Raw genomic sequence first — 14,964 nt, 5'->3', positions numbered from 1 at the left:
TTTATCAATTTTATTGTTAATATATTTTGGTCTCTTTTTAAAATTTTAAAAATAAAAACTCTATCTATTTTGGAGAGAATTGATATTAGTTTTTAGAGTAATTTTGCTCTGATAAAATTCTTTTCTTTCTATCCTTTGGAAAAAGAGTAAAAATCATTTGGTTATCTTTCAAATGATAACCACCACTCCTTTGGCTCCAGCTTTGTGACCACTTTCCATTGTTTCTAGCATAAACACAGACAAATAGAAAGCTTCTTTAAATCATGTAAAGTATAGATGGGGCACATGTTTTCTTTTCCTTCTGTAATCAAACAAAAAGGTGTGCTATTTTGACACTTTTTCAAGCAACAACTTTCATCAAAGTAAAACCTGATTGTAAAAAGGGTCTGCAGTTAAATTCCCTTTTCATCTTACTGTTTTTTCTATAAAAAGATAATTGGCAAAACAATTTCACTAATCACTTTGTTAAAAATTTCAATAAGATAATTTAAATAAATGTTCTGAACTTAGATTAAAAATACAGCTACATCTCAATACACTACAAATACATGTTTCCAAATCTTCACAACATTTTCATCAGAACAAATTATTTTTTCTTAATTCAAAGCATACAGAAAATCCAATTGCACAAAGGTGGATATAGTTATATGAAATTACAGAGGCCCGGTTCTAAATGCATTGTCAAGATCAGCGATCAGATCGTTGACATCTTCAATACCAACGGATATACGAACAAGATCATCAGTTAAACCTCTGGCCTCGCGGACTGCAGCAGGTATGCTAGCATGTGACATAAAGCAAGGCAAGCTGATGAGTGATTTTACACTCCCTGCCAGTCAGAAAAATAACATGGTCAGCAGAAAAGCATATAGAACTTCATCATCTTAACGAGCACGGGATAGAAGAATTATTACCAAAACTAACGGTTATGCTAAAGTATTTGGTGGTTTCAACAATATGCCTTGAGAGCGCAAGTGAACCTGTCAAAAAGCTAAACACGGATCCTGCACCTTTTGCCTGGAAAGGGGCCAGATAAAAATATATGAGGAAATGAATGCAAGGCAAAGAAAATGTAATACAAAATTTCAACTCATCAAAAACACCTGAGAATAGTGTAAATCTCGCCCAGGATGACCAGGCAAACCAGCATAGTTAACTTTCTTCACTCGCGGATGGGAAGCAAGAAACTCAGCGATCTTCTGTGCATTCTCCTAAGAGGTTTTAACCCCAAATTGAAAAATTGAATAAAATAAGTGGTTATTGATCAAATATATGTAGTATGCTTCTGTGCAATCTACAATGTTTTGACAGATTTAAGAGCATAGTACATGGACCCAAACATAAGCTCAATTTTTAAATTTACGAATTCCGCACTTGAAAGTTGAAATAAGGCATGACACTAGTATCATTAGATAAATAGCAGCAATTGAAAGTTGAAATAATGTTTGAAAAAGCACCTGTTGCTTCTCAACTCGAAGGGACATAGTCTTGATTCCTCGCAAACAAAGCCAACAGTCATTTGGAGCTAAGCCGGAGCCCACGGCATTTTGTACGAAATATATTTCCTTTGCCAACCTTAAGAAAATCAAGAAAGGAGGTAAGCATTTGAAGTGGAAGGTCTATAGAAAATAAGGGGGAAATAAAAGATATGTTTGATCTTTTATTTATCAAATAGAAATGAAATTTTTAAACAAATTTGACCACAAAAATCGACAATAATTATAATAGTTAACACCATCCAGATCATCATAATCAAAGTCGTGATTTACGGCCAGCTCATGAAATTTTCACAACAAATCTTGTGAAGTGATTCACACAAAAAATATATGAAAATTGAAATATGCATTAGTTCACACCCTGTAAAAGACCTTGTGAAATATTCCAACCTAATCAGTAAATGAATAGACAACTTTACGCATTTGCGACAGACATGGCATACAATCAAATTTTGAAATTACAGTTTTCCAATGAAAACTTGTACTCAAGTTACAATGAAAACAATAAACTAATATCCAGAGACCATAATCAAAGTCGTGACAGGTTGTGAATTTTTTTCAACAAATCTTGTGAAATAATTTACACAAGCAATTGAAACATGCTTTCCAATGGATGAATGAAATTCAGATTAAAAAGCAACAATGTCAAAAATATATTAATATATTTAAAATCTGAAGAGCTGATAAATATGAAATAAGAGCTACAACCTTTCACCTTTCACAGCAAGCACGCCGGCCATAATATCACTATGTCCAGCAATAAACTTCGTAGCTGAGTGCATGACAATATCTGTGCAGGAAAATTTTACCAGCTTCAACAGGGTAAACTGTAAAGTTTGGGCATTAATGATGTTTTACTTTCATTTTTTTTGGGGGTGGGATGGTAGACATAGTAAGCAAAAGTGAAATTTGATTTAAGTCGAATCAGCTAGCGAGGTAAATTTTAGGGTCCGAGTAATGTATACTTTTAGCATAGAAGTCCATGCTTAGCTCCTTCAGAAATTTCAAATTCTTTTATACATAAAGAAGCATACAATGAAGAGAGAAAATGAGAATTTGCATTCATCTTCCATGACAAAATATTTCTACTCAAATGTAAATCAAGAGTCAAAAATATTTCTCTTCACTAGTTGTAGTAACTTCACATTTTTTCCTTTAATTGTAGCAACTGAACCTATGTAGTTCATGATCTTAGAGTATTAATTCATTACTTAAAAGTTAACACAACGATTTTCTTTTCTCGCAAGTTTTGGCCAGCTTAGCATGCAATTAAGTTTAAGTGATTTTCATAGCTATAATATACCTGCTCCAAGTTCCAACGGCTGGGATAATACAGGTGACATTATACTGTTGTCCACCAAAACAAGAGCACCATGTGCATGAGCCAATTCTGCTATTTTCTGGAGATTAATTAAAAAGAGAAGAAAAACAATATTTTATTACGTAACGAAGAACCATTTTAAAAAAAAAAAATACTTACTACAATACATTACAATAAGGAGAACAGCAGCAGAGAAACTTAATCAACATAATTAACACTTGAGATTCTTACTCGGATATCAGAAATTTGTATCCGGGGATTGGTTGGACTCTCCAGCCATACAAGCTTAGTCTTGGGTGCAAAAGCAGATGCGACCTCATCCAAATCACTTGTATTTACCCGTCTACAAAATCAAAATTACAATTAACAATGATGGACTTAACCCAAGCTGAATCAAGAAACTTGGCTGATTTGTTTCTATACTTAATCATTGTACAGAAAATAAATGTCAGACTAACATAAATCACACTAACTTCACCAAAACTCCACTCCTCGGAACTACTTGGGACAGCAACCTATCAGCTCCGCCATACAGATCATCGGCAGCGAGAATTTCATCACCTGTAAGTATATTAATGGGAATAAATATTAAACAGCGAGAAAAATTATCAAGTCTCTGTCAAAATTAGAAAAAATATTGTGTTAGAATACAGACACATGGTTACTAGAGCCCCCGCAATAGCAGAAGAAAGATACAACATGTAAGCTGGGTCATAAAGAAATATGCACTACTTACTATACAATTAAACCAAATTTTACGACCAACATAAAGAAATAGAGATATTTTTCATAAACATTCAGTGAATGAATAACAACAAACCCAACTTTGCATAGCATATGTACATTACTTTTTAGCGAATTAAAACATATATTCAATCCAATAAACTAAGATCAGGTGTTAAGAGGGAAAAAGTACCGCTTTTAAGAAGGTGAACAACAGCAGTCAAAGCAGCCATTCCACTGGTGAAGCAAAAGGCTCTATCCGCCTTATCAAGTTTTGCAAGAATGCTGAGAATGCAAAACATGAAAAGGTCATCAAATAAGAAATCAATCATCCACAATTGCAATACAAAACATAAGCCAACAAGTCACGGCAAACCTTTCTAAAACATCTCTAGTAGGATTTCCACTTCTGGTATAGTCATAAGGACCATTTTCGATTGCAGAAGGCTGCACCAAGAGACACAAATTACCATGAATACATACTACAGAATACTAAACAGCGAAATTATCATTCAAAGTCACAAAAACAGATACATTCAACAAAAAAAAAAAAGTTTCACACAAATTTTCACCTGCGTAAAAGTAGCAGTCTGGTAAAGCGGCGGACTAACTGCACCATAAGGATCAAACTTACTCTCGAAATTCATCAACATTGTCGAAATGCTCGGCTCCCTTACCTCCTCTTCTGCAAACAACAAGAATCAGCATAAACCCTAAACCCATAAAACAAAAACCACTACATACATATCAAAAGCACAAAACAAACCATTTAAGCACTCAGCAACAACACCATCATCCACCAAAGCAGAAGTGCTCACATCCATCTCTCTATCAACCGAGCAACGTAGCTTCAACCCGTCTCCACACAACCGTATATTTCCTCTGAAATTATCCGACTTGCTAAACACCAAGCTATCCCAACTCTTTCCAGAAATTGTGCTCTATAATTGAACCATTATGCATATCAACATCAAACACACGCAAAATTATACTACCCTCGGGTCCTTATTATAAAAAAGGAAATTTATCTTTTAGATACATTGAATAATCAATGTATCTGGACTATATATGGACCAGATACATTGATTATTTAATGTATTTAAAAAGTGAATTTTTTGCTTATAACAAGGAATGAAGGGAGTATTTAAAAAAATACAAATATCCGGAAATTGTGCCCTAAAATTAACCGATTCAAATGAGAAGTGTGATTATCCCTATCAATCAATGAGGGAAAAATACAAAATTCCAGAAATCATAATCATGCTCTAGAATAGAATACATCAATTCAAATGTGAAATACTACTATACAAACAAGAAACACACGTTTTGCATCAGTTATAGCACGAAGTGGTAATAATTAAGCAACATTTAGAGTTCAAATAGCTACAAGAGTACTTTTTTTATGCAGGTGTAATTCTGCTGCAGTTTATAGGAAAGAAAAGATATAGTGGCGGTGTTTACCTGAGTGGGGCGAGAAATTGAAACTGAATTAGCGAAGGGTTTGAGAGAGATCGAAGAAGAAACCATTGTTTGGTGTTTAGAGAAAACAGACAGTGCTGTCTGTGTGTGTATATATGGTGGTGCCCACTGCCGGTTTCAAGATCAACATGGTAGCAAAATAGGTTAAGGTTAAATACCTGCTGAACTTATTTCTCTTTCTAATTCTTCCGTCTCATAATAAATGTTTTATTTAAACTTTACATGATTCTTATAAAAATAATTAAATGTTTTAATTTTAATAATAAAATTAGGGTCATGCTAACGAGTGTCCCAGGGGAAATATTCTTTAAAAAGTTCACTATTTCAATTTTCGATGCATTAATTAGGTATATTTCCAAGAAAAACTTACTTTTTAAGCTCTTAAAGAGTGCCCTTGAAACACTTGTTAGCATTTCCCTTAAAATTAATATTATTTACTAAATATATTTATTTATTATAAATAATAGAGTAGTTGAAAAACATGAAAGTTAATAAATAGAGATATAATAATATAAAAAATATTGTATTAATATTCTAAAAAAATATTTATTTTAAAATACATTAAAAAAATACAAATGAGATAATTATAATAGGAGTATTCATTAGAATACATTTTCATTATAAAACCACTTTATCATACACTTTTATTGTAAAACCACTTTATCATGTAATTATTATTATGACATATAAAAGAGAAATATAGAACAAGTAATTATTAAAATGATTAAATTATAAGTTTTTTTATTTTTAATTCTATATTTATATGTTAAAATGATGCATTTTGATTGGATGATAATATAAAATGGTTTTAGATTGATATAGTATTTCAATTAATCTCTTATTAAAATTAAAATTAAAATTGGGTATGTTTAATGTAGAAAAAACTTTAAATAACTTATTTGTTGCAAACAAAAATAACTTTTTTCAATTAAGTAACGGGTACTTATGTAGTTAGATGATAAAATAAGTCCAGTCTGTCGGGTATGTCTAATTTGTCCGTAAGTTTTTACAACACGAGTCAAAGTTTTAGACTTTTACCCTCTAATATGTTTGTCTCATCTCGCCCTATTTTTCTTTACGAACTTTTGGTGACGCGGCGCGGACATTAAAATAAAGTTTGCAATGAATATGTACTTAACCCCTAAGTACATGGTTCGATTCCTGCGGGAGGCAAAAACAATATTTCCTGGGCAGCCGGTAAGCGGACCTTGGGGGGATTATTGATTAAGCTGGTGACATGCTTGGTAGGCCGGAAGTCCTGCGGGGTAAGCGGAAATCCAGGGTGTTACATTAAAAAGATCAATACTCCCCCTAGGTTAATTTCCCACAACCATTGATTGAACTTTTATAACCTTATTCACCGACGTCAATCAATTTCAACATTCAACAATACAATCACCACACACAAAACAGAGGCAATCATACAACCATAACCCCCACATATCATTCATCATAATCCCGTTTATAGAGCTAGAACCCCACTGTTACCTTGGATATGAGATTGCTCTACTCTCCCGGTTGTCATAGCTTATGTCGCCGCTTCCAACTTTTCTCCGAAAATCTTTTCTAACAACGTGCAGAGACGCACCAAAAACCTCTACGAGTCTGGAACGTTGTGTCCAAGAACCGCGACGATCCAATGGTTGGATTGGGAGAAATGTTTGTTTTACTAAGGTGTTTCACTGCAGAAATTTGCTGCAAAAATTGGACTTCCTCTAGCTTTTCTCTTCCGCCATGGCTCTCTTCTTCACCTCTCCTCCAAACCCTATTCCTCTTTGTGTTATGATAGCTCTTCCTTCTTCCAATTCTAAATCCAACATAGTAAGGTCATTTTATTTAATCACTTAATGTAACACCCGAGGCCGAAGAAGGCGAGGGGTGGTTGCACCGCATGGAACACCTGAGGCCGAAGAGGGCAAAGGTGGTCTCCACATCGGAATGAGAGGGATCTTGAGGCTGTGCAGGTATAAGACTGCATGGTTGAAGGAAAGTTTATAAAGATTGATAGGTACTACCTATACTAACAAGATGCATCTTCTTTTCGGTAGCCCGTTCCATAAGAACTCCACAGTTAAGCGTGCTTGACTTGGAGCAATTCTGGAATGGGTGACCTTCTGGGAAGTTTCCCGGAAAGCGTGCGAGTGAGGTCAAAGCATGCTGAAAAGACCCGTGTTGGTTTGTGGGGCCAGTCGATCATCCTTAAAGCAGTCTGAGGCGTTACAAATGGTATCAGAGTCAGACCTCTCCTAGTACGATATGGTTCGAGGACGAACCATGCAGAAGATGGTGGGCATGTAACACCCGAGGCCGAAGAAGGCGAGGGGTGGTTGCGCCGCATGGAACACCTGAGGCTGAAGAGGAAAAAGGTGGTCGCCACATCAGAATCAGAGGGATCTTGAGGCCGTGCAGGTATAAGACTGCATGGTTGAAGGAAAACTTATAAGGATTGATAGGTACTACCTATACTAACAAGATGCATCTTCTTTTCGGTAGCCTGTTCCATAAGAACTCCACAGTTAAGCGTGCTTGACTTGGAGCAATTCTGGAATGGGTGACCTTCTGGGAAGTTTCCCGGAAAGCATGGGAGTGAGGTCAAAACATGCTGAAAAGACCCGTGTTGGTTTGTGGGGTCAGTCGATCATCCCAAAAGTACTCTGGGTCGTTACAGTAGTGATGATAATAGTGGCTTGTAGGTGACATTTAAACACGACACATCAGAGCAATTGAGGGTGTCATTTATCAAGAGTCAGAACCTTGTGAAACAACATTATTCATTCTATAAATAGATTGTTTTGGATTAAGAAACACACACAAATTGAACTTTTCCACTTCATTGTAAATTTTAAATTTCTCTCTTCCCCCATTCGAGTTTTCATCTATCTTATGCAAACTCAAAGATATGTTGAATATCTCTGGTGTGTAGACTCTAAGACAGTTAGAAAGCGCTTGAAATACTATTAGGAAAGTGTTCATATGCACGATTTCAGTTTTGACCCATTTAACTTACAGTTTCTCACTAGCAATCTAATAGTATCTCAAATAATGGCTATTAAAGCCTCAGTTTTAAGCATTAAAATGATGAATCAGAACCTTGTCAAGTTAAACTGTTTCGATGGGAGAAACCTCACTCGCTAGAAAGATATGATGATCTTCCTCCTAATTGCATTAAAGATCTTCTATTTTTTGGATCCTGAATTGGCACTAATTCCAAAATCACAAGACAATGATTGTGACGAACTCAAGACTGAATGCTAGAAACAAAAGAAGGGTAAAGTGTTGTGTCATGGGCATATTTTGAACACACTATCGTATCTTTTATGCAGCCTCTGTATGGAGTCAATCAATTTGCAAGGGAAATCTGAAAGGCACTCGAGTTCAAATTCTGTTTTGAGGAGTAAGGTACTAAAATGTTTCTAATTTCTAAGTATTTTGATATTAAAATGTTGGATTCAAAACCTATACTTGCACAAGTGCACGAATTACAAGTTCTTGTAAACAAACAGAAGGTTATGAGGATCAATATTACTAAAGCTTTTTGAGTTGGTGCAATTATTGCAAAATTGTCATCTTTTTGAAAAATTTATAGGAAGAAGTTTCTCCATAATTTCGAGGACTTCTCATTGGAGAAAATCCGTAAACATCTTCAAATCGAGGAGGAATCAAAAGATAGAGAGAAATTTGAGACTGTTGAATTTTCTAAAGCTAGTGTGATGAGCACAAAAGTAAGAAGAAGCAAGCTAAATGATGAGAAAAACTATCTCGGTCCTAAGAATGATCAAACTAAATTCAATAATTCTGGAGGATTAAAAGGCCTGAAAGGCGACTACTATGTGTGTCAAACACGATCGTTATGCTCGAGATTGCAAGCACAACAAGTCCCAAGATGAGGCAAATGTTGTTCAAGCTGATGATAGCATAATTGCTATTATGAACAAAATTATGGCGATTAAAGGTGATGTACAAGGATTGTGGTATGATACTTGTGATACTATCCTTGTTTCATAAGACAAAATGACATTCAAAACCTATTTTGAAGTCACCGATGGACAAAAGGTTCAAATGGAAAATGAAGGACATTTAAGGGTCGTTAAAATGGGAACCGTGTAACTCCACTTCACCCCTGGGAAGAAATTTACTTGTAATAATGTACTTCACGTTCTCGATATGAATAAGAACTTTGTTAGTTAGAATCTAGACAGCTTCCCAACTGAACCTCTCGATGTAGGCTCGGAGAGATTTTTCTTTCCCCTACATGGTTGCTTTGATTGTCGCCTCAGATTTTGGATGGTGACGAGAAGCAGTGAAGTGCCTCAAAAATTGTTTTCCTAGGTCTTTCCAGGAAGTGATGGATTCGTCCGCGGGGCTCTTGTACCAAGTCATGGCACCCTTCCTCAAAGTAGTGGGGAATAACCTGCATTTCATGGCGTCTTTAACACCATGATAATCGACCAGAGCATCAATGTTTTTGATGTACTCGTCGGGGGTCAGTCGTGCCATCATACGTTCCTAAGTTCGGTGGTTTTTCCAATGCAAAGGGAAGGAGAGCGTTCATGATTGCTCGAGATAATGGACCGCAAAGGTCGTCTTCGTCACTCTAAACTGGCGACTGTGACAAGAGTGGTCATACCTTTCTCGTCGAGGGTTGTCATCGCAGTGTGGCGACAAGTTCTTTTGCCAACCCTTTTCTTTGGGGTAGAGGCAAACGAAGGTTGACTGGCCTTGTTTTTCTTGGTACCCGGAGAGCTTCGATCCTCATGGGGAGGAGAAGAGTTGTGTTTTTTTTTATCATCAACGGCTGCGGATTTTCCAACGTCGGGCGGCAGCACAGTTGTCTAGGCAAAGGGCTTTGGGACTCATAGCGTTAGTGTCTCCGCGGGAGAGAGCGTGAACGAAGGTCCTTCTCCAATGCTCTTATCCTTTCGTTTTGCTGGTAAATCAATGCATTTGTCTGGTTGAGTCCTGCGAACAAGGCATCCATGGTCGAGCCGGTGTTGGACGACACCGAAATTGACTGAAATTTCTTCGGCGTCTTCTCTAGACCTTTGCGGGTTTCGATGAATTGAAGGGAGTTATCATCCGCGTTGTTGGATGAGGGGGAAGCGGTGTGCCCGTCTCTCCTCGTTGGGGTTCCTTCCTCTTGTAACAACATTTCATTGTCGTTGTTAGCATTACAAATGATGGAGATGGCGGTTTCGGGACCATCGATATTGTTGTCGCCTGACCGGCCATGATCAATTACTGAGATTTTTTTTTATCTTTTGGTTTTAGGAAAAGAAAAGATGGGGAAACAAAAGATTCCCACAGACGGCGCCACTGATCTTACCGTGATCGAAAAATATGTGGCCGACAACACATCAAAAGGGATGAAACACCTATTGTTAAAGAGTGATTCAGCCCTTGCAACTCAAACTTTTTCCAATAAAAAATTAATTATTTAAAAAGTTATTGGCTGGTTGGACCAATAACATGCTTATATTTAAAATCTCTTATATCTTTTGCAAAGAAAATACCATTGCGGATAAATTGGCTTAAGCATGATATATTGAAGCTATGACATGTGATGAAATATTTTAGAATAATTGAGACAATTATTTTAAAGATTCTTTTGATTTAACTAATTACCTTTTCTCTTCATTTTTTACTTTTGATGAGTTTGGTACATGCTCCACATTTTCTTTGTTTATTTATTATTATTATTATTATTATTATTATTATTATTATTATTATTATTATTATTATTATTATTGTTATTATTATTATTATTATTATAATTATTATTGTTATTATTATTATTATTATTATTATTATTATTATTATTTCTCATTAATAAAGAGTTTTATTAATAAAAAACAACTAAAAAATAAATAAAAAACTTGAAAAAGAACAAATCATTCATAGAAAACAAATTCAAATACTAACTCAATCATTAGTTCCTAAAACGCATACTTAATTGCAACAATTTAGATTCGAACATAAATAAAATATTCAACCTTACCATATTAGTATTTCCCATTGGGCTAGATTTTAAGAATAAAATTAACACAATTTATTACAAACTCAAAATACAACATCACACCAAAATAAATACACCTAAATTTAACTTCAGAGATTACTTGCATAATCTTTTTCTACTCCCAAACACAAAAGGATATAACCAAATCACAATCACAACCCCTACTGCTTTTACACATCTTTTCCAATTTTTTCCTTCTTCCATTCTCACTTGCATTTGAATTATTTGTGTTTTAGCCATTTCTATATCCCTCTCAAATTGATTAATTTTGACTTCTATATCTCTCTCCAATTGGATGATTTTAGCTTCGATATCATTCTCTATCTTAAATTTCATAATTTTCACATCTTTCTCCATTTCATTAATCCTAGCTTCAAGCAACTCAACTATTGTGGCTTTTGACTGCATCCCAATCATTGTGGTTTGTGACTCAATAAATTTATCCTTCTGCATGAAGTAGTTGCAATGTGGCCTATTGTGTTGCTGTAAAAATTAACCAAAATTAATTATACAAATTCTAATTAAAATTGCAACAACAAAATAAATAAAAAAACAAGTTTAAATATATTATTTAGTATTTGCAAGTATATTATTTTTAGTTTTTAGTATTTGTAAAAATATTTTTTTAATTCTTGTAAATATATCATTTTTGCTTTTGAGATTTATACTTGCTAAAAAGTACAATAATAGTAGTCCTGTGTTTGTAGAATTTTATATGGTATTGTGTTTTGATAGTGATTAAAACTAAATCACATAACGTGGTGAGAAACTATGCGTATAATTTTTTAAAGAAAAATTGGAAATTTATTGGACTGGGGTTAGAGAGCCAAAGAGTGGTTTATCCTAATTCCACGACCACGACTAGGGGACGTAGCCAAGAGGAGACTTAGGGCCTGTTTGAAAGGCTTTTTAAAAACTCTATTTTAGTTTTTGAAAATTTAAAAACTAAAAACTTGTTTGAATATAATATTTTACAAATGTGTTTTTAAAAACTCTTCACAATTTTTCAGTTTTTAAAAGCAAAAAACTGAAATGGCTAAATTGTGTTTTGATTTTTACTTTTCAGTTTTTAAAAACTAAAAACAAAAACCATTTCAAACAGACCCTTAGTCTCCTTAGAATCGTAAGAAAAACTAGTTTCTCACGGACTCACTCTTGAATAAGTAAAATATTGTCACACGTCATCACTCATGTTTATTGGACAAGCAAAGACTACTTAGAACGACACGAATCCAATAGAAGAGCCTAATATCAAATTCAAGCGGCCTATGGCCATATTGTGAAGCCCGTCCATCACTAATATATTTGGTTTTTCCTTCTTCATAGTGTTCATTAAAATTATCTCGCTACAATATTATTTAAATTTTTAACCTAAAAAATTTAACAAGTATGATTCAAAATCTAATTTGAGAAATATTGAAAACAAGTGATTACTAACCTTAAAATAGGGACACCTAAAGATGGGTGTATTAGGGTTCTTAGACGTCTTTGAGATGTATAAAATGCACTTTTTTCCACATTTGCATGTAGGAGCAACAACACTTTCATTAGTATCAACACTTGAAAAACGTTCACTCCAATTCACTTCACGTTTGGAGAGTATTGGTGAAGTCTCAAATCTAACAACACCCTTCATTTTGTACACAAAGAACCAATTAAGATTAGTCAATAGACACCTCTATGTGAGAAAGAAGAAGAAGAAATTGATTTGGAGGTTAGAGATTTAATGAAACATAGAGAACCAACATGTGAACATTTTATATGACTCTTATTTTAATTTAAAAATTAAATAAATGTCATTTTGAAAACAAACTAATGGCCTATCGAGTATGTTAGTGATTATTAACATGTACAAGTAAATGAAAGGGGACTAGCGTGTTTCTTTTTCTTATATATTTTTTTCTATTCTCGTGAACAAATAGTTATATTTTATTTTACATGTAATCAAATTGATGCCTATTTTTTTATGTATTTTAAAAAGAAATTTTCAACTTATACATTTAAAATTAAAATGCAAAGATTTTAAATGTTCTTTTTATATATTTGAACATATGAAATAGTAGCTTAAGACTCTGCCATTCAAAATTATAATTAACTTTTAGGCTTTGTTTGAATTGATGGAATTGGAAGCGGAATGAGATAGAATAAAATAATATTTCATTGTTTGGATAATTTAAAAACAGATGGAGCGGAGCGGAATTGAGTGGTATGAATTTTATTCCATTCCACCACTTACCATCATATTTCTTCACCTCTAATTTGGATGAAATGAACAATTTGCCTTGTTCCGTCATACAATTTCCAAACAATGGAATATTATTTTTATTCCGCTCCACTTCATTCCGCTCTATCCCACTCCGCTCCGTTCATTTCATGTTATTCAAACATAATCACCAATGAAATAGGATCCCGTTAAATTTTTAAAATATAACTAGTTATAATTCAAATTTAGGAACAAAATATGTCTACATTTAGGGTTTGTTTTAATAAGAATTTCACAGGTAAATGAAATTTATCGGAAACAATATTTAATTTAAAATTTAGATTTTTAAATATAACTTCGCATGTATTATTAATTTGTAAGCTGATTCAAAGAAATTGAATATCCAAATAAAATCGAGAGAAAAAAAAGATATTCTGGTTTTGTTTAAAACTCGAATTGAACAAACGAACTATTCTGAGCCACTCGTAATGCCCACAATGAAAGGGTCAATAGCACGCATTGCACAGAAGGATGCACAAAGCGAGTGAGGCCTTACCCTTGGCGAGGACACCTGATTCTAACCTCCATCACATTTTCCTCAGTTGGGAAGAAAATCCGCACGAGACGCTAGATATTGCACAAAGACAGTTTTAACCGCTCATACTAAATAGAGCGCAATCCGCGCCACATTAGGTATTCTCTTATTCACACACTCAAGCTATTTTTTCATTTTCAATGACTTAAGTATTGAAGTGTTAAACTTGCAGATTCATCCCCGCCCTGTTATACGGGTAGCCCACTTCAACGCATTTGAGATCTATTTTATTCGATCTCTAGCTATTACTAGTTCCTGAACAGAACAAAAACCGAACTAGTTTGGTTCAGTTCACAATCGTCATTTTAAAAACTACATAACCGATGAACTAAAACAATGTGTATAATCATCATATACTTGCATTCCATGAATAGCTGGTCCAACACAAACACAACACATCATGTATGTGTTGCTTCACTTTACAATTTTTTAGTTAGTTTTCTCAATTTCCATCTTTGGAATTAGAGTTTTATTTTAATTATATTAGTATTTTGATGAAGAACATAATTTTATGATGATTGTATTTGTATTTGATGGTGAATTATCATCACTTTGAATATGTATTATGCATTTATTTGTATTTGATGGTGATCTACTATTATGTTGAATATGCTGTATGAATTTAGTTAGTTTAAGGGTGAATTTATTTGTATTTGATGATGAACTATTATCATTATATTATATGAATTTATTAAATTTTTAGTATATTATATGAATTTATTAAATTTAATTCGAGGTTGTTTGAAAATACAGAACGTGAAAAATTTATTTGTAGAGCTGATAGTTTTTAAAATAATCATACATTTCTTACAATATTTTTTACTCTGTTATTATTCTTCTTCAAATAAAATTTTCTATGCTATCCGTAAAAAAATGTGTTTTAAACCAATCAACTAAATCAAACTAAGTCGGTTAATTTGATGAAGTTTTATTTCTAAAAAGATATTTAAAATATAATCAAATTGAATTGATAAAATTTCGTCGACTTGAAAATTTTCTTTGATTTAAAACTCATCAAAATCAAACCGTTACATTCTTAAATATCATTTGTTACCTGATATAGAACTCATTTGTTTTGTTTTAAAATATATATATATATATATATATATATATATATATATATATATATATATA

General features: G+C 33.6%; 2 protein-coding genes across 3 annotated transcripts; both read right to left on the bottom strand.

Moving 5' to 3' along the window:
- Positions 1–472: 472 nt before the first annotated feature.
- Positions 473–5,174, bottom strand: LOC131638179 (cystathionine beta-lyase, chloroplastic-like). 2 transcript variants are annotated; one of them, XM_058908727.1, is made up of 13 exons: positions 5,002–5,174; positions 4,307–4,481; positions 4,113–4,222; positions 3,917–3,987; positions 3,734–3,825; positions 3,291–3,378; positions 3,049–3,160; positions 2,800–2,896; positions 2,205–2,286; positions 1,458–1,575; positions 1,104–1,211; positions 915–1,017; positions 473–829 (listed from the first exon to the last, which is right to left on the bottom strand). In XM_058908727.1, exons 1-13 carry the CDS (start codon positions 5,065–5,067, stop codon positions 654–656), a joined length of 1,398 nt encoding a protein of 465 aa, XP_058764710.1. In that variant the 5' UTR covers positions 5,068–5,174; the 3' UTR covers positions 473–653. The 2 variants fall into 2 exon arrangements, with proteins under 2 accessions (XP_058764710.1, XP_058764709.1); XM_058908726.1 differs by having other exon boundaries at positions 4,113–4,225; positions 5,002–5,171.
- A 5,775-nt stretch (positions 5,175–10,949) lies between these two features.
- LOC131638171 (uncharacterized protein At4g04775-like) lies at positions 10,950–12,764 on the bottom strand. The gene is made up of 2 exons (XM_058908716.1): positions 12,471–12,764; positions 10,950–11,515 (listed from the first exon to the last, which is right to left on the bottom strand). The coding sequence occupies exons 1-2, from the start codon at positions 12,666–12,668 to the stop codon at positions 11,129–11,131; spliced, it is 585 nt and encodes a 194-aa protein (XP_058764699.1). The 5' UTR covers positions 12,669–12,764; the 3' UTR covers positions 10,950–11,128.
- Positions 12,765–14,964: the final 2,200 nt, after the last annotated feature.

This window comes from Vicia villosa, unplaced genomic scaffold (genome assembly GCF_029867415.1).
Source record: "Vicia villosa cultivar HV-30 ecotype Madison, WI unplaced genomic scaffold, Vvil1.0 ctg.002202F_1_1, whole genome shotgun sequence".
NCBI lineage: Eukaryota > Viridiplantae > Streptophyta > Magnoliopsida > Fabales > Fabaceae > Vicia > Vicia villosa.
Note: the sequence above shows the minus strand (reverse complement) of the source record. Positions and strands in the feature narration are given on the sequence as shown.

Bases quoted from the DNA above. Each gene is read 5' to 3' on its own strand.
- LOC131638179 (XM_058908726.1), bottom strand. From the start codon at position 5,067: ATGGTTTCTTCTTCGATCTCTCTCAAACCCTTCGCTAATTCAGTTTCA. The intron at 3,379-3,733 runs GTACTTTTTCCC...ATATACTTACAG, and splicing joins TGTTCACCTTCTTAAAAGCG to GTGATGAAATTCTCGCTGCC. The intron at 2,287-2,799 runs GTATATTATAGC...TTTCCTGCACAG, and splicing joins GCCGTTGGAACTTGGAGCAG to ATATTGTCATGCACTCAGCT.
- LOC131638171 (XM_058908716.1), bottom strand. From the start codon at position 12,668: ATGAAGGGTGTTGTTAGATTTGAGACTTCACCAATACTCTCCAAACGT. The intron at 11,516-12,470 runs GTTAGTAATCAC...TAATTTTTACAG, and splicing joins TTAGGTGTCCCTATTTTAAG to CAACACAATAGGCCACATTG.